Below are 18361 nucleotides of genomic sequence, written 5' to 3' on the forward strand. Positions count from 1 at the left end.
AAATCGCAGCTCATTTATGGAAGTCTGGGATCCATGGGTAACTGAGGTTTGCTCGGTCCTGACCCCTTCGTCGCTGCATGTCCCATCGTCCTCTGCCGGAGGGGTGGGAGAGGTGGCTCCAGCCTGGAGAGCGGGTGGCCAGGACCTCCTGGTGCTGGGAGCCGGGTTTTCCTGCGAGCTGCCGGTCCTCGTCATTAGCAGAGTAGCTGCCGTGTGGCATCCCGTGTAACGCAGCCGTCTCCCCGTCCTGTGCTCCCCAAGGAACCTCTGCCAGATGCAGGAGGATAACAGTGGTTTCTCACTGCTGCTGGATCTCCTGTCAGAGCTCTATCAGAAGCAACCCAAGATCGGCTACCATCTCCTCTACTATTTAAAAGCCAGGTAGGGGGATTGCGGGGAAGCATCCAAGCTTCGACTTGGCTCCCGCTGCATCCCAAGAGACAGCTCGGTGTCGTACCACCGCCCCAGCCCTCGCAGCGGCAGGGGAGCTGGCGGGCTCCGCTCTCACCTGCGCACTTCTCCCTTCTAGCAAAGCTGCGGCGGGGAAGATGAACCTGTACGAGTCCTTCGCCCAGGCCACGCAGCTGGGGGACCTGCACACGTGTCTGATGATGGACATGAAGGCCTGCCAGGAAGATGACGTACGGCTGCTCTGCTACCTCACCCCTTCCATTTACACAGAGGTAAGACCCGCACCAGGCGCCAGGAACTCCCAGTTGAGACGCACAGGGCATCTCCTCACCTTCCTGCGGGCAGGCTTGGGGCTGAGCTGCTTTGCTTCTGAGCTTCGGGTCTGTTGGACTGCAGCAGAGGAGCCATAAAGCCTAGAAAAAGCTCTGTCAGGCTGAGCACAACCGAGTCTCCGTCCACCCCCAGCCCAGCTTGATGGGGGGTCAGCGTTGCACTGTTGAGATCGATGTTCAGCTGTCGTCCCGCCTGCTTACGGCCCCATTAAAGCCTGATGCGCTGTGGGGATGGCGAAGTACTAACCTCACCGTCCCGGCTTCATCTCATGCACGTTACCTGCACTCCCTGGTTAACGAGGTTTTGCTCTCTGCTGCTTTTCTTCTGGAGAGCAGCAGGTGAAGGCTCCGAGGAGACGTGTCAAAGTCTGGGAAAAGCAGCGCTCGGAACAAGTTCTGCTGGCTGCCCCGAAGCCTTGGGTTTAATGAAAGGTTTTATTGCTTTCGGCACTCGGTGCTGAGATGGAGCCAGCTGGACTTAGCAGGGAGCGTGTTTGGAACGGGGAGCCAGGCGGCCGCACCAGATAGGTCACAGCTCGGTCCCAGTTCATGCAGCACGCCTGGGTTTTGGATGGAGCTGCTGTTACCTCCCCGCAGCCGGGATGCCGCTGAGCGCTCTCACAGCCTTTTTATTTTAAATAGTTGCAGGGTGGAGGCTGCTTCTTCCAACAAGCATCCCGCGATCGCCCGGCTTCGGGGAGCGGAGAGAGGGAGGGTAACAGCGCGCGCTCTGAATAGACAGAGGGGTCACAGTTCTGCGTGTACTTTCTCATTCCCTGGGAGGAATGAGCTGGCCCCGCTCCTCCCTCCTTTTCTGGCTGGTTCAGCAGGAACATCTGCTGGGTGTTAAGGCCATCCAGCCCCGTTCCTCACGAGCTCTTCCCGGGGGCTTCTGTGGGGAAAAGGGGAACAGCATCGGCCTGGGGAGGGGAGAAAAACCTTCACGCTGTACCACACAGCAGCGCAGTGCGTGCTGCAGGGGTGATCCTGGCGTAGAGCAGCAGCTGGATCACCTCCCTGGTCCTCTAACCCCAAAAGAGAGGAGGGGGGGTGGGGGGTGTCAGACTGTTGCCGCCCCCGTGGGCGTAGTGACCAGCTCGAGTCAGGCAGAATGTCCCGAGAGCAGCTTGTCTGGACAGCCAGATCCGAACGGTGCAGCCATCGCTTGCTGCCGCCAATTTTCCTGGCCTTTTGCCCTGTGTGTTTTGGGTTGGTTTTTTTTTGTTTTTGGTTTTCTTTTTTTTTTAGTTCCTTGCAGTGCTGCGTAACGCGTGAGGCCCTGGAACGTCGAGCAAAGCTAGCGGGGCTAGGGAAAAATGGGGAATTTTAACTAACCGCTCTGGTCTGGCTGATTTCTGCCACCCGCAATCAAGGCAGCCTCGCTCCTTGCGCAGCTCCGCTCCCTCCGGCTGGTTGGTGTCAGCCACATCTGGCAGATGTGCCGGGCACCCGCTCGCAGCAGCTTGCCCATGCACTGCCTCGCAGCCCTTGTCCTGCTTGAGCGGTGGAATGAACCTACCCACTCCGGGCTGCGCGTGGAAAACAGCCTGTCAACCCTCCGGTGCGCTTTCTTGGCTCCTTTTCCTGCTCGGCCACTTCCCCCGTTCCGTTTAGGAAGCGGTGCTGGTTCTGGTCCAGCCCTCGCTGAGCCGCCGGGTCAGGCAGGGCAGTGCTGCCCCATTGCAAGGAGGAAGGTGTGCGCACGTGTGTGTCTGAGCTTGAACCGAGGAGGAGTTTTAGCTATGGGGATACGAGCTTTTGACCTTTCCTGAGTCCTGCCTTGCTTTTTGTACTCTTCCAGTTCCCTGATGAGACCCTACGAAGCGGCGAGCTGCTGAACATGATTGTAGCTGTCATAGACTCATTCCAGGTAAGGAGGGGGACCGGCTGTCTGGGGTGGGAGGCGACACGTTCCTGAAGCCGCAGCGCTTGTCTCCTCCACTCCCAGGAGGTTTAAACCTAAAACGACCCATTGGCAGGGGACGCAGGGCAGCGCTTTGCTTGTTTAGTCCTCCTCTCCCCCATTCTTGAATTGAGGCTTTGCGAAGAAGAGCCCCGAAACCTCCGGGTTATCTCTTTCCCTTGAGGAGCTGCGGTGTGCGGTGTCAGGAGGCTGAATCCAAACTGCTGCTTCCAAGGGATCTCCGTGGCCAGTGCTGCCGCGGGTAATCAATAATAATAATAATCAATAATAAGCCCCTGGGTATGGAGGCGCTTAGCGCTGCTGGGGAGATGTGACGCGATGGGCAGTGTCCCAAGGGACGCGTGCGCACAGGGAAGGTGCAGGCAGGGCTGAGATCATGCCTGGCTCTTCCCATCCCGGTGGGAGATGTGCTGCAGGCTAACGAGCGGAAGGCCGAGCCCTCATTTAGACCCTCCTGGAAGGAACCTTTCCCTGTGGTCACGCTAAGTTGCCACGAGCAACCCAAAAATAGTCCCAGCGAAAGCTGGCGGGGGGGGGAGGTGGGCACCGGCAAGAATGTTGTACTGCGTGTTTCTGCTGTCTAGGCTTGTCTGGAGCGTGATCTGCTGATAACCCTTTAACTCGCCCTATTTATACACCATTCCCGACCGGTTGCGCTTTTCCCAGCTGCGCGGGGGCCAGAACGCCTCGCCAGCAAGTTTTGCTTGGCAGGCTGGAGCCGAAGTTGGGTACAGGAAAGGTTTGAGTCATGGTGCCCTGACCCCCCACCCCAGCTCGGCCCTGCTCGTACTCCTCCTGCGCTCTGCCCCGTGCTGAAATGCAAAGGTTTTGTTTTTTCCCAGCAGAGGCCCGTAGCGTTTCCTCTCCCCTCCCTTCTCCAATTCCTTCGTTCCTTCCTGTCATTCTTCATCTGTTTCCCCACGATGCTGGGGCTGTTTGGTCCCCGCGCCCAGCCCACGTCGGGGTCTGGGAGCAGAGCCGTGGGGCAGCTCAGTGTGCCCTTGGGCTCCCCGTGCCTCCAGCACCCCGAGCAGGCTGTACCCAGAGGCCGAGGAGAAGGTAGACGAGACCCAAAATGCGCTCTGTAGCTGAGCCCGTCAGCGCAGGAGCGAGGAACGATGCTCCCCAGCTCCCATCCCTGCTCTGGTGCAGCCCGAGCGGGCTCTCCCCATGTGTCCCGTCCTGCTGCCTCCGCTTCCACCTCTCCCGGGGATGAAGGGGGTGAGTCAGTGCAGGAAACACTACGCGTCTGGGTAGTGTCAGCTCCCCTCCTGCAGACCAGGGATGCTCCAGGGCCCCTGAGCAGGCAGGTCTGCGGTTGGCGGAGCTTTCCCAGCAGGCTGCCCAGCCCTCCCCGCTGCTCGCCCCTGGGTGGGCTTTGCGCATCCATCGGGCAAAAACCTGCGTCTGAGAGCGCCTGGAGCATGAGGAGCGGGTCCCCAGCGCTTGCGTGGCTGCTGAGCTCTCTGAACAGGGCGACACCGTCTCACCCGCCCTGGCCGCAGCCTGCGGGGATCTGCTCTCTGTCCCGCGTGACATTTGCTCCCCGGTCTGGGTGTTGATGTGTGAAACCATTAACCTCTCATTACTTCTTCGCCTCTGCTGGGCCGTCGCAACAGCTGCCTCTCCCCAGAGCTGCTTAACCCAGCGCTGATTTATGAGCCACCTGCAGCCCACGGGGGTTCTGGGACTCCCCGCTGGATCCCTGCGGAGATGGCTGATGTTGGCAGAGCAGCAGCTTCCCTGCTTGCTCTCCGGACCTGCCTGGTGGTCCCCAGCGTACGAGAGCTTCTGCAGAGCCCGGGCATGCCGCTAACCCCATTTTCTTTACCGCCCAGTTGCAGGAGCTGGTGTGCCACGTGATGATGGGGAACCTCGTCATGTTTCGGAAAGACTCAGTGCTGAACATCTTGAGTGAGTAGCGCTGCTGCAGGCGCGAGCGCATCTCAGGGGAGGGCGGGGTGAAAGCAGAGCGGTTCCTGGGCATCCCGAAGCCTTCCTGCCCTTTTGCAGAGAGACCCTAAATCCCTGGAAAGGGAGAAGGCTGCAGGTTGTGCCCTTTCTGATTGGGAGGGCTGTAATCCGTGGCCACGCTGCCATAGGAAGAGCCCCGCAGAAGCTGGCTGCTTACCCAGCGTCCGAGAGAGGTTTTTGAGCTGGCCATGTTATGCCGAGGTCTGGATTTCCTCCTGGTATTATTGCCGCTGCTTAAAGGATCACTGCCTTAAACCGGATTGTTAAGATTTGAGCCGTGTGATCCAAGCTGTGCGCTCTAATGGGTTTTACCAGGCTGGTTTTGGAGCCCTGGCTTTCCACGGTGCCAGGCAAAGTGTAATCCGGTGCTCCGCACATCTGCAGCATGGCCAGGCAGAGGAAAAAAAAAAAAAAGATAACTAAATGAAAAAGACAAAAGTCCCGAAATCTCCCCCAGCTCTCCAACTTCTCCACATGGTCCCAGCTGCTGCATCTTTGGGGATGTGAACTTGTCCTGGTGCAAACCCATGGCTAGTGCTGCGCAGCCGTGATGCGGCCGCCTTTCTGGGGATGGCTGTAACCTCTTCTCCCGGCGCAGCAGGGGTGAGCGCAGCTGGGAGGGGATGGCAAAAAGGTGGTCAGAAAGGTTGGAACTGGGAATTCCCTTCATTTTCTGTGGACTGTGACACCCCAAGAGCAAAAAGGGCCTCGCTGCTGTTTAGTCTGACCCTTGGACCACCCTGAATTACCAGAGTAAGCTCCCAGCCCTTTGCCAGGACCGCGGTTCCCTTAGCTGCTGCGTAGGTGCCCGTCATCTCTCCCTCGTGGCATTCTTCCCAGGATCACCCGTGGGTCACCCAGTTCCCCTTGTAGCTTTGTAACTGGACTTTGGCTCACATCTGTGCACTGTCAGGCGGTGGAAAAGCCCTTCCCGTCTCCAGCCAACGCTGCGTTTTGCCCACGTGCGCCCTGTGGCTCCTGCCCAGTGGCGGGAGCCGGCTGGGGCCATTTCGGACAGAACCAACGCGGTGAGCTCGGTGCACTGTGGGGGCCACCAAGTGCTTCCGGAGAGAAGCCCCATCGCCCCCATCCCATGGGCTGCTTAGCTCCAGCTTTGGTGTTACACAAGCCGCAAGCAGTGGGCTAAGCCCATTAATTAAAGAGCCTCATTAATTCTCTTCTTCTGAGCCCCAAGCAGCTGCTTTAGTGACTTTGCAGCTCTGCCACCCGTGCCTCCGCTGGCAGAGCCTTCCCCGGGTCCCGGAGCCCCTTCTCAGCCTCGGCACGCACACGACTGCCCGTGCTGCTCACGCAGCAGCGTGGTGTGAACCCCGACATGCAGCGGGTTTTTGGAGACCGTGCCCTTCTCCGGTGCCCTGCTCCAGGCTGGAGGGGTGGGTGTGACGCCGGGCAGGAGCAGCGCTGTCCTTGGGTGCAGCTGGACTTGGCAAAAAAGCTGTGGCCGAGCTGTCTGCGGTGGCTCTGGCACTTCCCCGCCGTTCCTCCGGGCCGCCGTGCGGGCTCCCCTCACCATCCTGTGCTTTCCCCTTTAGTTCAAAGCCTGGACTGGGAGACCTTTGAGCAATACTGCACCTGGCAGCTCTTCCTGGCGCACAGCATTCCTCTGGAGACCATCATCCCCATCCTGCAGCACCTCAAATACAAAGGTGAGCTGTCCCTACCCTGCTACGGCAGAAGCGTGGCGCTGGGCCACAGCGACCATGAGCTCCTGCGCTGAGGATGTCCTTTCCTTTGCAGAGCACCCTGAGGCGTTATCCTGCCTGCTGCTGCAGCTGAGGCGAGAGAAGTAAGTGCCGCCGAGCGCAGGGCTTGGCGACGCTCTGCAGGGGGTCCTTGTGGCCACTGGCTTGTGGGGCTGCCCCTGGCACGCTGCGGCTGGTGGCTTTCTCGAGCACCGTCGCCGCGGTGGGGACAAGGGGATGTCTCCCGCTCCGGTTTGGGCTGCCTGAGAAGCGAGGTGTGGGGAAAACCCCTCTTGCTGGCGCTCCACAGCTCACTCGGGGTGCGAGTCCTGTCCCGGAGCCCCTGGGGACAGAGTAGGGGGGACACGTGTGACAAGAGCACAGCCGTAGCCGGCAGCAGCTCCCTGCCGGGCTGCAGCACTGCCGAGTGCCAGCTCTCTCAGCCCGAGCGCCGATGGGCTGTTTGTTCTTCACCTTGCACGTCCCGGAGGCCGTTACTTAACGGAGAGCGGGCTGTCACCTGCCTCCCGCGGGGCGCAGCCTTCCGGCTGCCTTGGCATTGATCTGTGCCGTCTCCGCCTGCTCGAGCAGATCGGCCGCATCCCGCCGCTCTGAGCGAAGAGCACTTTTATTTGTTTTCATTAATGCGGTGCGTGAGGCTGGCTAATCTAATCCCGGCTCTAAATTGCATTAGTGAAAAGCCCACAATGACGGAGAGCCGTGGGGGTGAGCTGGGACCGCCGGTGTGCAGCAACGCTTTTCCCACGGCCAGGGGGGGAGTGGGGGTGGCGTGGCCGGGTGGGTTTTGGGCTGGGCAGGGAGTTTGGTGGCCACTGGTCCCCGGGAAGATTGCTTGCCGGTGATCTCAGGCAAGCAGAGGAGTCTGAACACTGCTCGTCGTCCCCTGAGCCTGGGAGCCAACGCCACTGGGGATGCCAAAGGGTGTGCGCGTCCCAGGCGGTGTTTGGGGATGCGCGGTCCCATCCAAGTCGTGCCGCATCTCCTGTGCCACCTCCCTCCCCGCACAGCAGCTCCACGGGCTTTGTCATGTCCAGGTCTGAAGCCTCCCGTCAGGCTCAAGTGGGTGACAGTGGTTGCAGGGGGTGTCCCCAGCAGATCGGGGTCCAAACCGCTCATCCTTCCTCCTCACCCCGTTTGCCGCAGGCCCAGCGAGGAGATGGTGAAGATGGTGCTGAGCCGGCCCTGCCACCCTGACGACCAGTTCACCACGAGCATCCTGCGCCACTGGTGCATCAAACATGACGACCTCTTGGCCGAGCACATCAAGTCGCTGCTGATCAAGAACAACAGCCTACCACGCAAACGCCAAAGGTGAGGGGCTGCAGCAGGCACGGCATCTCCCGCCACTTCCCCGTGGGGCCACCGTGCCACCGGGGAACCTAGTGACAAGGCTCTGCCTTGTGCCCCGCTCCCTGTGCCGGCTGGGCAGCCAAAAGGCCACGTGCCATTGGCGCAGCGCAGCTGTGCCAGCCCGTCCTGCCGGTTACGCCGTGGTCTCCTCGAGGCCGAGGCGGTGGCCGCTGCCCACCCACGCACTGACGCTCAACCAGAGCCCCAAGCGAGCGTCTCTGCTCCGGAGCTGCACGGGAGACTGCTCTTTGATCTCGCCTACGCCGCCATCCCGCCGGCGGGACCCTTTTATGCCGAACCCATTACCCAAACCGCGTGGGGAAGTTCTTTTGGCCGCTTGTGCGAGTGGTGCCAAGCTTTGGTGCTCCCCTGCGGCGGCGCCGGCAGTCACTGCCCGTCTGGGCACAGCTGGATGTTTCCCGAGCATCTTTTGATGCAAATAAGTCTTCCAGATGTGGTTCGTTTAATCTTCCCTGGCACGCTGCTGCCTCTGGGGTGGATGGGGGTCAGGATCTGTCGGTGCAGCAGGGCCAAAGGACGCGGCGTAGCCGAGCTGTGGCCTGGGGAGGTTAAATCGCGGCTCCCCAGGGCGAGGTTCCTCCGGAGGGAAGGGGCCGAGGGCATGTTTCCCGCCACCCTGCGTGGACAGAGCTCTGGGTGCTGGAGGAGATGTCAGGACCTCCCCACCGCAGGCTGTGGGAGAAGAAAGAAGAGCAGCCAGTCCCGAACCGCTGTGCTGTCTTCTGGCCATGGTGGCACCTCACCCCAACCCCAAGATGTCCCTTAGCGGGGAGAGAGGAGCTCTTTCTGCAGCCGCTCGGCTCCCCGGGTGATTTTATCCAACCCCAAAAACATCGGGCTGCGAGGCAGCCTCTGCCCTCGGCTCGGCTGTCCCCTGCCAGGGCAAGAGCCACCCAGTCCCACTGCCGGGTGACGGCAGCATTGGTATGACCAACCCCTCGGTGTCGGGGTCTGGATTAGGGGCAGAGGAGGGTGGGCTGCTCCGGCAGCCCCCAACCCATCGCGGTGGGCTGACGGTGTCCTCGGCGGCCCCTTCCCGCTTGGGTGCTGCTTTTGCTGGAGTAGGAAGGACATCTAGTGTCCTGGGAAAGCAGAGCAGCGCCGCGCTCCCACCGCAGCAAGGGCTGCGTGTCCCCAAGGACCCCCCAACCCAGCACCCAGGGCGCTGGCACCGCCACGGCACAGCGCTGGCACCGCCACGGCACGGCGCTGGGTGACAACTAGCGGATGGGACGGGCCCTTGCCTCGGACATTTGCCATCACCGGGATGTCACAACGCCACCGGGAGAGCAATCGGTCCCACCAGCATCTCGGCCACCTCTGAGTCCCCATCAACTGTCCAGAGAGGCTCCCGGGGAAATCTGCTCCTTCATTTGTTCCTCCGTGTTAATTAATGGCCTTTCACAGCTGAACAACGCAACTTATTTTCACTGTGCGTCTGTTCCGGGATCCGAGTTGGATCCAGGTCTAATCCCCGCTAATTAACGAGGGCGGCCAGCTGAGGCCCCGGCTGTTGGCAGCGTCCCGGGCGCTGGCACCGCACACCGTCCTGCGGCTGTGGCTCAGCGCTCCCCAGAGCCGCCGGGGACGGAGGTGATCAACACCCTGAGCAGGATTTATCCCTTCAATCCCCCCCGGGCCGGAGCAGCGCACGCAGCCCGGCCCCGGGGAACCCCGCACGTGCCGCAGCTGGAAAACAGATCCAACCCTGCTCCGCACCCCTGGTCCCCCTGTTCCAGGCTCTGGGGGCAGCGCAGATGGTGGGGTCATCTGTGCCCCACATCTTCTTAGGGGTTTAGGGGGCTCTGTCTTCTTGGGGACAAGCTGGGCACGGCCACTAACGGGTTTCTCTGCCCTCAGCCTGCGCAGCTCCAGTAGCAAACTGGCCCAGCTCACCCTGGAGCAGATCCTGGAGCATCTGGACAACCTCCGCCTCAACCTGACCAACACCAAACAGAACTGTACGTACTCCCCCGCACACCCGTCGCAGCCCATCTGTCACTGGGAGGTTCCCCTCCCGGCTCCACCTGGGGAACTGGGATGCTCTGGGATACTGGGAGCCCCTCGCCAACACTGGGGTGGTGGGGGGGGTTCCCCTGATGTGGGGGGAGGTCTCTAACTCTCATTTTTGCCGCTTCCTCGACAGTTTTCAGCCAAACCCCGATCCTACAGGCGCTGCAGCACGTCCAGGCCAGCTGCGACGAAGCCCACAAGATGAAGTGAGTGGGTCCAGAGGTAACCTGGGGACTGCGGTGGCAGGGGGTGGTCCTGACCCCCACCGTCACCTCCTGCTTCCTTCCAGGTTCAGCGACCTCTTCTCCCTGGCAGAGGAGTATGAAGACTCCTCCACCAAACCCCCCAAAAGCCGCCGAAAAGCCACCATCTCCAGCCCCCGCAGCCGCAAGAACGCGGCTCAACCCGCCAACAATGAGGAGGAATCCGCTTCCAGCAGCGCCTCGGTAAGCGTGTGTGCCCTCCCCGGCATCCCGCGGCCCCTCGGTCGCATCCCGCGCTTCGAGGGGACACGGGCAGGAGCGGGGTCCCCTCCTCGACGGCAGTGACCCCCCCGACTTCTCCTTCTTCCCGACACAGGAGGAAGAAGACACCAAACCCAAACCCGCCAAAAGGAAAAGAAAAGGTTCCTCCGCTGTGGGTTCGGACAGTGACTGAGGGCTCTGCCCTGTCCCCCGCCCGCTCGCGGGTCCCCGTGGTGCCCGGTGGCACCGCCACACTCGGACGAAAGCCATCGCCAGGACGGGAAGGACAACCCTGTGTCCCCTGCGGGGACGGAGCCACCCCCACTCCCGCTGCGGGCGCTCTGCTTCCACCCCGACCTTTCCCCACTTGACTTTTTAGCTCCTTTTTATCAACGGCCGAGGAGGGACGGGGACGTCCACCCCCCCGGGACCCTGCCCGCTCCAGGGGCGGTGGGGACAGGGGGTCCCCGAGAGGGGATACAGCACCACGGGGAAGGGGGGGAGGGGGGTGGATATATCACACATCCCCTATTTTCATATAAGAAATGTAAATAAACGGTGCGAACTGGTTTGGCGCTCCGGGATGCTTTGGGGACGGGCCAACTTGTGTCCCTGCTCGCGGCCGGGGGCCGAGGGGACACTGATACCCCCTCCCCAGTGGCCTCCGCTCCCCTCCCAGAGTCTCCCGGAGTTGGGGGGACACACGCCCCAGCAGGTTCAGTTCGGGGGACGCTGCACACGCCAGAGCTCAGAGCGGGGGACACTGCTTGCCTGTGTCACCCCCCCCCACCGGAGATAATAGCGTTTTTAAGTGTTTTTTTTTTTAAAAAAAAAAAACAACAATAATAAAAAAAACTCTGAAATGTTTTGTACAAAACATCACCTGTTTTGTGCCGCGGCTCCTGGAGATCCCCGGGGACAGTGTGTCCCCCCCCGACACGTGGCATGTGGCTCCCAGGGGCCTGTGGCGCTGCCAACACCCCCCACCTCCCCCCCCCACCTCCCCCCCCTTCCCCAAGTGGGAATCTGGGACAAGACTGTGACGGGGGGGCCACAGTGTGTGGGGGGCCACGATGGGGGGGGCTGTGGTGAGGAGGCGTGGGGACATGAGGGGGGAGAGAGGGACAGGGCTGGGGCTGGGAGAGGGGTCTGGGGGGGACAGGGACATGATGGGAGGGTCTGGGGGTGGGATGGGGGCAGGGATGTGATGGAGGGGGTGGGGGTGACATGGGGGGGCTGTAGCGAGGAGGATGGGCCTGGGGACATGAGGGGACAGTGGTGGGGAGGACGGGGATGTGATGGGAGGGACTGGGGGGGGGGCGACACAGGACTGGGGCCGGAAGGGGGGTCTGGGGGGGTGGGATGGGGATGAAATGGGGGGGCATAGTGGGGACAATGGGGACGTGATGGGAGGGTCTATGGTGAGGGGGATGGGCGAGGGGTCTGGGGGGGTGGGACGGGGACAGGGACACGATGGAGGGGACGGGGGTGACACGGGGGGCGGCGCGACGGGGAGGATGGGGACATGACGGGAGGGTCGGGGAGGGGGGCACAGGGTCCGGAGGAGGGGGCGTGGCTCCTGGGGGTGTGGCTCCGAGGAGGCGTGTCCGCCCCGCCCCTGGGCGTGGTTCCCCGCGGGGGGGGCGTGGCAGCGGGGGGGGAGGGGGACACGGGGGGGCGATGGCGGTGGCGGCGGCGCTGGCGGCGGCGGTGGCGGCTCTGGCGCTGCTGCAGCGGCTGTTGCGGCCGCACCTTTGGGCCGACGTGGCCTTCGCGGCGCGGGCGGTGCGGTGCCGGCGGCGGGCGGCGAGCGGGGGGGGCACTTTGGTAGCCCGCTTCTTGCGGGCGGCGCGGGAGAAACCCGCTCGGCCCTTCCTCCGGGCGGCGAGAGCCGGGGGGGATGCGGAGACTTACGGGGGGGCGAGCGGGAAGGTGGCCCGGGTGGCCAACGCCTTGCGGCGGTGGCCCCTGGGGGGTGGCGGGGATGGAGGAGGAGGAGGTGGGGGGAGGATGGAGGTGGGTCCCGGGGTGACCGTGGGGCTGTTGGTGGGGAACGAGGCGCGGTTCGTGTGGGGCTGGTTGGGACTGGCGGCGTTGGGGGCCCGACCCGCTTTCCTGGGAACGGCGCTGCGCCCCGCGGCCCTCCGGCACTGCCTCCGCGCCTGCGGGGCGCGGGCGCTGCTGGTGGCGGACGGTGAGCAACGGGGGGGGACGGGGGGGACGACACACACCGGGAGGGACCGGGGGATGGGGGGGGTAAAGGATGCGGGGGGGGTGGGATGAACGGCGGAGGTCCCGGGGTCGTGGGAAGAGGGGGTGGGTGGTGGCATCGGGGGATGGGGCGTACTGGGGGTGGGGGGGGTACTGGGGCACCGGGGGTGGCTCCAGGAGATGGGGGGGTACCGGGGGATGAGGGGTAACGGGGAGCTCAAGGATGGCTGTAGGAGATCGGGTGGTATTGGGGGATGAGGGGCACCGGGGATGGGGGGTACTGGGGGCACCGGGGATGGCTCTAGGAGATGGGATGGTACCAGGGATGAGGGGTACCAGGGATGGGGTGGTACTGGGGGCACTGGGAATGGGAAAGGCTCCAGGAGATGGGAGGGGGTCCCGGGACATGAGGGGTATCAGGAACGGGGTGGTACTGGGGGCACGAGGCCCGTTGGTACTGGGGATGGCAAAGGCTCCAGGAGGTGGGATGGGGCAGTTAGTCCCGGGTGGTACCCGGCACTGGGTATGGGGGATGGGGTGGTACTGGGGCCAAGGTGAGCTCCAGAGGCTCTGGGATGGTACTGGGGCCACTGCGGGTGACAGGCTGTGGGGCACAGGGGTGGCACCAGAGGCAGGGGGTGGTCTCCAGCAGATCCGGACAGCTCGGGGGTCCAGGGTGGTTCAGCTCGGGGGGGCAATGGGGATGACACAGGTGCCATGTTTTGGCTCCCCCCAAAACTGACCCCATCCACATGGATCCTGCCCGGTCACCCCAGGCCGGGGCTTGGGGTGGCAATGGGGCAGCCCTGGCTGGGGTGTCCCCGAAGGCTGGGGACGGGTCCCCATCCTCTCCCCACCTCAGGCCGGGCTTGGGGGGACCACCGGCCATGCCCAGGACCTCTCCCCACATCAGCCTGTCCCCCCCCCCCCCTCCCAGATTTATTTGCGCTGGTGGAGCCCATCCTGCCCAGCCTGCAGGAGGATGACATCGTGGTGTGGGTGCTGGGCTCGGGGCCGTACCCCCCCGGCGTCGTGGCCCTGCAGGAGCTGCTGGATGCGGCCTCCGAGGAGCTGGAGCCCGAAGACGTCTGGCAGCCCAAGGACATGAATGACACCTGCCTCTACATCTTCACCTCCGGCACCACTGGTGGGTGCCCGGGGCCATCGGGACGGGGTGCCCTGGGCGAGTGGAGGTGGGGGGACCTCAACGCCATCTTCCCTTTCCAGGTCTCCCCAAAGCCGCCCGCGTCTCCCACCTCAAGTCCATCATGTGCCTGAGCTTCTACGAGCTGGTGGGAGCCTCCAGCCGGGACGTGGTGTACCTGGCGCTGCCCCTCTACCACATGGCCGGGTCCCTCCTGGGCATCGTCGGCTGCATCGGCATTGGTGAGCGGGACCGGGGGCCCCATGGCCAGCCTGGTGACATTTTTTGGGTACGGGGGAGCTCATCCCAGCTTTCCGCAGGGGCCACTTGTGTGCTGAAGGAGAAGTTCTCAGCCAGCCAGTTTTGGGATGACTGTCGCGCTGAGGGGGTCACCGTCTTCCAGTACATCGGGGAGCTCTGCCGCTACCTGGTCAACCAGCCCCAGGTCGGGGGGGGACCCAGGGGATGGTGGGGGTGATTGGGGGGGGTCTGAGGGGCACCCCCAAAATGTGACCCTGCGGCCCCGCAGCACCCCGGGGAGCGGGAGCACGGGCTGCGGCTGGCGGTGGGCAGCGGGCTGCGCCCCGACGTCTGGCAGAGGTTCCTGCAGCGCTTCGGGGCCATCCGCATCGTGGAGACCTACGGGATGACGGAGGGCAACGTCAGCCTCTTCAACTACACAGGGACGCCGGGGGCTGTGGGGCGCAGCAGCTTCATCTACAAGGTGAGAAGGGGTATGGGGGTGCTGCTGTGCCCCCCCCCCCCCATGCCTGTCCCTACCGGGACGCTGACACCCCCCGGCCCCTCTCCACAGCTCTTCTCACCCTTTGAGATTGTGCGCTACGACGTGACAGAAGGAGCCCCGGTGCGGGATGCGGCCGGGCGCTGCATCCGCGTGGGGACGGGTGAGGAGCAGGGATGGGGGTGGGCTTGGGGGTCCCCATGGGTGCCCCCCATCACATGTCCCCCATCCTCGCAGGCGAGACGGGGCTGCTGATAGCCCCAGTGACCCCCCGGACCCCCTTCCTGGGCTACGCCGGCAGCCGGGAGCTGTCAGAGCAGAAGCTGCTGCGGGGGGTCTTCACCGAAGGTGACACCTACTTCAGCACCGGTGACCTGATGGAGCAGGATGCGGCCCAGTTCGTCCGCTTCCGTGACCGCACTGGGGATACCTACAGGTGCCAAAGGTCCCCCCGTGGATGGGGACCCCCCCCCCTCTGCCATGGGGACAGTGACACAGCCCCACACACCACCATGGCCAGGGGCGGAGGATGGCATCAAATGTTATGGGGGGGCTCAGCACCATCCTGCTCATCGCTGTCATCCTGCTCCCAGGTGGAAAGGTGAGAATGTGGCCACCACGGAGGTGGCTGAAGCCTTGGTGGCCCATGACTCCCTGCAAGAAGCCACTGTATACGGCGTCACCGTGCCAGGTACTGATGCCCCCAGCCCCGGCATGGTGTCATTGCCCCCCTTGCCCCATCCCAGTGGTGTCCCCCCGACCCTGCTCCAGCTCTGCCCTTGCCCGCAGGCCATGAGGGTCGTGCCGGGATGGCGGCGCTGGTGCTGCGCCCCGGCTGCCGACTGGACGGTCCCGGGCTCTACCAGCATGTAGAGCAGCTCCTGCCACCCTACGCCTGGCCCCGGTTCCTCCGGCTGCAGGTAACAGGGTGGGCTGCGGGGGGTACACAGGAGATTTGGGATGAAGGGAGGGGGTGTGGGTGTCCCCAACCCACCCTGATGATGCTCTCCCAGGAGCGCCTGGCGATGACGGAGACCTTCAAGCAGCAGAAGGTGCGGCTGGCGCAGGAGGGCTTCGATCCAGCGCGGGTCTCCGACCCTCTCTTCCTGCTGGATGAGACCACCAAAACCTACGTGCCCCTGGGCCCCGTGCTCTGGGAGGGGGTCCTGGACGGGAGCCTCCGCATTTAGACCTCGGCCGGGCGCCCCGAGCCTACGGCTGTCCCCGCTCTGGGTGCCCCGAAGTGCCCCGTGTCCATCCCACCAGCAGCGGGTGCCCCAGGGGTCATCGTCCCTATGTCCATCCTGCGGGTCCCTGTGTCCGTCCTGCCATTCCCGGCTCCCCCATGTCCATCCTGTGCATCTTCTCATCTGTCCTGCCATCCCCTTGGCCGTCCCACTGCCCCTGGGTACCCCAGGTCCATCCTGTTGGTCCCCAGGTCCGTCCTGCCATCCCCACGTCTGTCCTGCATGTCCCCATGTCCATCCCGCGAGTCCTTATGTCCATCCTGCAAGTCCCCATCTCTGTCCCACTGTCCCCGAGTGCCCCCCGGTTCCTCATGGGCCACCTATGTCCACCCCCAGCCCACAATGGGGGTCGTGCCACCATCCCTGTCCCCATCCATGGGGCACCTACCCCCCCCTGCCACCAGTGCCTTCCCCCCCTCCATGTGGGGGTCCTGTTCTTTATACGTATAAACATACTCTATACTCTTTTTTTTTTTTTTTTTTTTTTGGCAAATAAACTGTTTTGTAGCAAGTCTCGGTGCTGTCACCCCTGTCCCACTGGATGAAGGTGGGGGTGCCACCCCTGGGAGGAGGATGTGTCACCCAAGGGCTCAAGGCTCGAGCAGGGGGGACACCAATGCCACTGTCCCCATGTCCCCTGGGGCTTTGCGGGGGGATGGGGAATGCAGAAAGTCCCCTTTTTTTGGGGGGGGGGGTGGGGGGGTGGGGGGGGTGGGGGGGGTGGGGGGTGTCCCTACCTCAATTCAGGGGTGTCCATGGTCCATGTCCCCCCCACAACCATCCCTGGCCCGGACACCCCCCTCCCCCTCCCCAACACACCACACCAGCCGTATCGAAAGTTATAAACCATTCCTTTCTTTATTAAACATAGCTCGCAAGTGATAAATATTACAAAGGTTCGTTTGGTTTTTGGTTGGTTTTTTTTTTTTTTTAATTACTATTATTTAATTTTAATCCTTTCTCCAAAAAAATTAGCTTATTATTTGTTTCAGGTGCCGCATTCCCCCCCCCCTTCCCCCCTCCTCCTCCCCCGCTGGCAGCAGTGAACTGGCTTCACTTTGTCATTACACCAAATTTCAAACACAATGCGAAGGGGGGGGGGGGGGGGGGGGGGGGAGGTGGGGGGAGAAGAGAATTAAAAAAAAAACTAAAAACCCTTAAATTTGTGCAAAAGGCCTGGTTTCCTGCCCCGCCCCCCCATCAGCTCGGCTGCGCCCCCACCACTGCACCCCCTCCCCTCCTTGCAGGATGCTTGAGTTTGAGGGGGGCGTCAAATTCCCAACACACATATCTCCCCCCCCCCCCAAATTCCTAGGCTCAGGTGTGTGTGTGTGGGGGGTGATACTTCTCTCCCCTCTTCCCCCCCCCGCAAATAGCCCCGGGGGGGGGGGGCAGATTTTGGGGGGTTGGGGGCGGGGGGAACAGTGGCACAGCAGGGGGCAATTGGGGGGCCGGGGGGGGGGGGGGGAGGCGAGGGTCCGTGCACCCCAAAAGACATGTGGTGATGGGGCTGGGGGGGGGGCGGGGGCAACAGATCCGTACCCAAAGCGCTGGGGGGGGGGGTGTGGGGTGTGGGGGTGTGGGGGGCGTGTTTGAAATCCTGCGATTTGGGGCCGAAATCCTGCAAATTGGGACCAACGTCCCACAAATTTGACCGGAAATCCAACTCAGGACCAAAATCCTGCAAATAGGGGGAGATGAAATCCCACAAATTTGGCCTGAAATCCTGCAAATCAAGACTGAAATCCTGCAAATTCAGGCCAAAATCCTACAAATTTGGGCTGAAATACTGCAAATTTGGGCTGAAAACCCACAAACTGGGACTGAAATCCTGCAAATCAGGACCAAAATTGCACAAATTTGCCCTAAAAATTCCATCAATTGGGCCCCAAATCCTCCAAATTTGGTCTAACCCCCTGTGAATCTGGCCTGAAATCCTGCAAATTTGCCCAAATCCTGCAAATGGGGATTGAAATCCTGCAAATCTAGCGTACAAGCCTAAAAAATTGGCCTAAAATGCCACAAATTTGCCCTGAAATCCTGCAAATTGGGCCTACAAGCCTGCAAATATGGCCTGAAATCCTGCAAAGTTAGCATAAATACCTGGCCAGAATCCTGCAAATTGAGGCTGAAATCCCATGTGGTGGGGTCCAAAAGTCCCGCAAATCCAACCTGAAATCCTGCCAATTTGCCCTAAATCCTGCAAATTTGCCCCTAACACTGCAAATTGGGCTTGAAAGCTTGCAAATTTAGCATAAAATTCATGCCAAAACTCCTGCAAATTCAGGCTGAAATCCCACAAGTTGGGCCTAAAATCCTGCAAATCTCGCCTGAAATCCTCTAAATTATGCCCCAAATCCTGTAAATTGTGCCTGAAATCCTGCAAGTTTTCCCCATATCCTGCAAATTTGCCTCAAACCCTTCAAATCGGGCCTGAAACCCACAAGTTGGGCCTAAACTTTGGGCTGATAAATCCTACAAATTGAGGCTGAAATCCCACAAGTTGGGCCTAAAAATCCTGCAAATGTGGCCTGAAATCCTCCAAATTTGCCCTTAATCCTGCAAATTGTGCCAGAAGTACTGCCAATTTGCCCCAAATCACGCAAACTTGCCCCAAAACCTGCAAATCGAGCCTGAAAACCTGCAAATTTAGCCTAAAAATCCACGAATCGGGCCTTAAATCCTACCAATCGAGGCTGAAATCCCCCAAGTTGGGCCTAAAATCAAAACTCCACCAATTAGGCCTCAAATCCTGCAAATTTCGGCCGATATCCCCGGTGGGGTTTTTTTGGGGGGGGAGGGGG

At 62.0% G+C, this 18361-nt stretch overlaps 2 protein-coding genes across 2 annotated transcripts in view; both read left to right on the forward strand.

Annotated features, from left to right (window-relative positions):
• INTS3 (integrator complex subunit 3) overlaps positions 1 to 11080 on the forward strand; it is a 44539-nt gene extending 33459 nt beyond the window's left edge. The window contains exons 20-30 of the mRNA XM_082495920.1: positions 262 to 381; positions 530 to 683; positions 2545 to 2613; positions 4506 to 4581; positions 6195 to 6308; positions 6400 to 6448; positions 7509 to 7676; positions 9597 to 9697; positions 9883 to 9955; positions 10039 to 10195; positions 10329 to 11080. Of these exons, the coding sequence (XP_082352046.1) occupies positions 262 to 381; positions 530 to 683; positions 2545 to 2613; positions 4506 to 4581; positions 6195 to 6308; positions 6400 to 6448; positions 7509 to 7676; positions 9597 to 9697; positions 9883 to 9955; positions 10039 to 10195; positions 10329 to 10406 (1159 nt within the window). The 3' untranslated portion in view covers positions 10407 to 11080. The remainder of the gene's footprint in view (positions 1 to 261; positions 382 to 529; positions 684 to 2544; positions 2614 to 4505; positions 4582 to 6194; positions 6309 to 6399; positions 6449 to 7508; positions 7677 to 9596; positions 9698 to 9882; positions 9956 to 10038; positions 10196 to 10328) is intronic.
• An 803-nt stretch (positions 11081 to 11883) lies between these two features.
• SLC27A3 (solute carrier family 27 member 3) lies at positions 11884 to 16240 on the forward strand. Its single transcript, XM_082495952.1, has 10 exons — positions 11884 to 12407; positions 13362 to 13571; positions 13652 to 13810; positions 13889 to 14013; positions 14098 to 14292; positions 14383 to 14473; positions 14548 to 14746; positions 14904 to 15001; positions 15100 to 15230; positions 15324 to 16240. The coding sequence occupies exons 1-10, from the start codon at positions 11894 to 11896 to the stop codon at positions 15498 to 15500; spliced, it is 1899 nt and encodes a 632-aa protein (XP_082352078.1). The 5' UTR covers positions 11884 to 11893; the 3' UTR covers positions 15501 to 16240.
• Positions 16241 to 18361: the final 2121 nt, after the last annotated feature.

Source organism: Vanellus vanellus (genome assembly GCF_965231255.1).
Source record: "Vanellus vanellus genome assembly, chromosome: 27".
NCBI lineage: Eukaryota > Metazoa > Chordata > Aves > Charadriiformes > Charadriidae > Vanellus > Vanellus vanellus.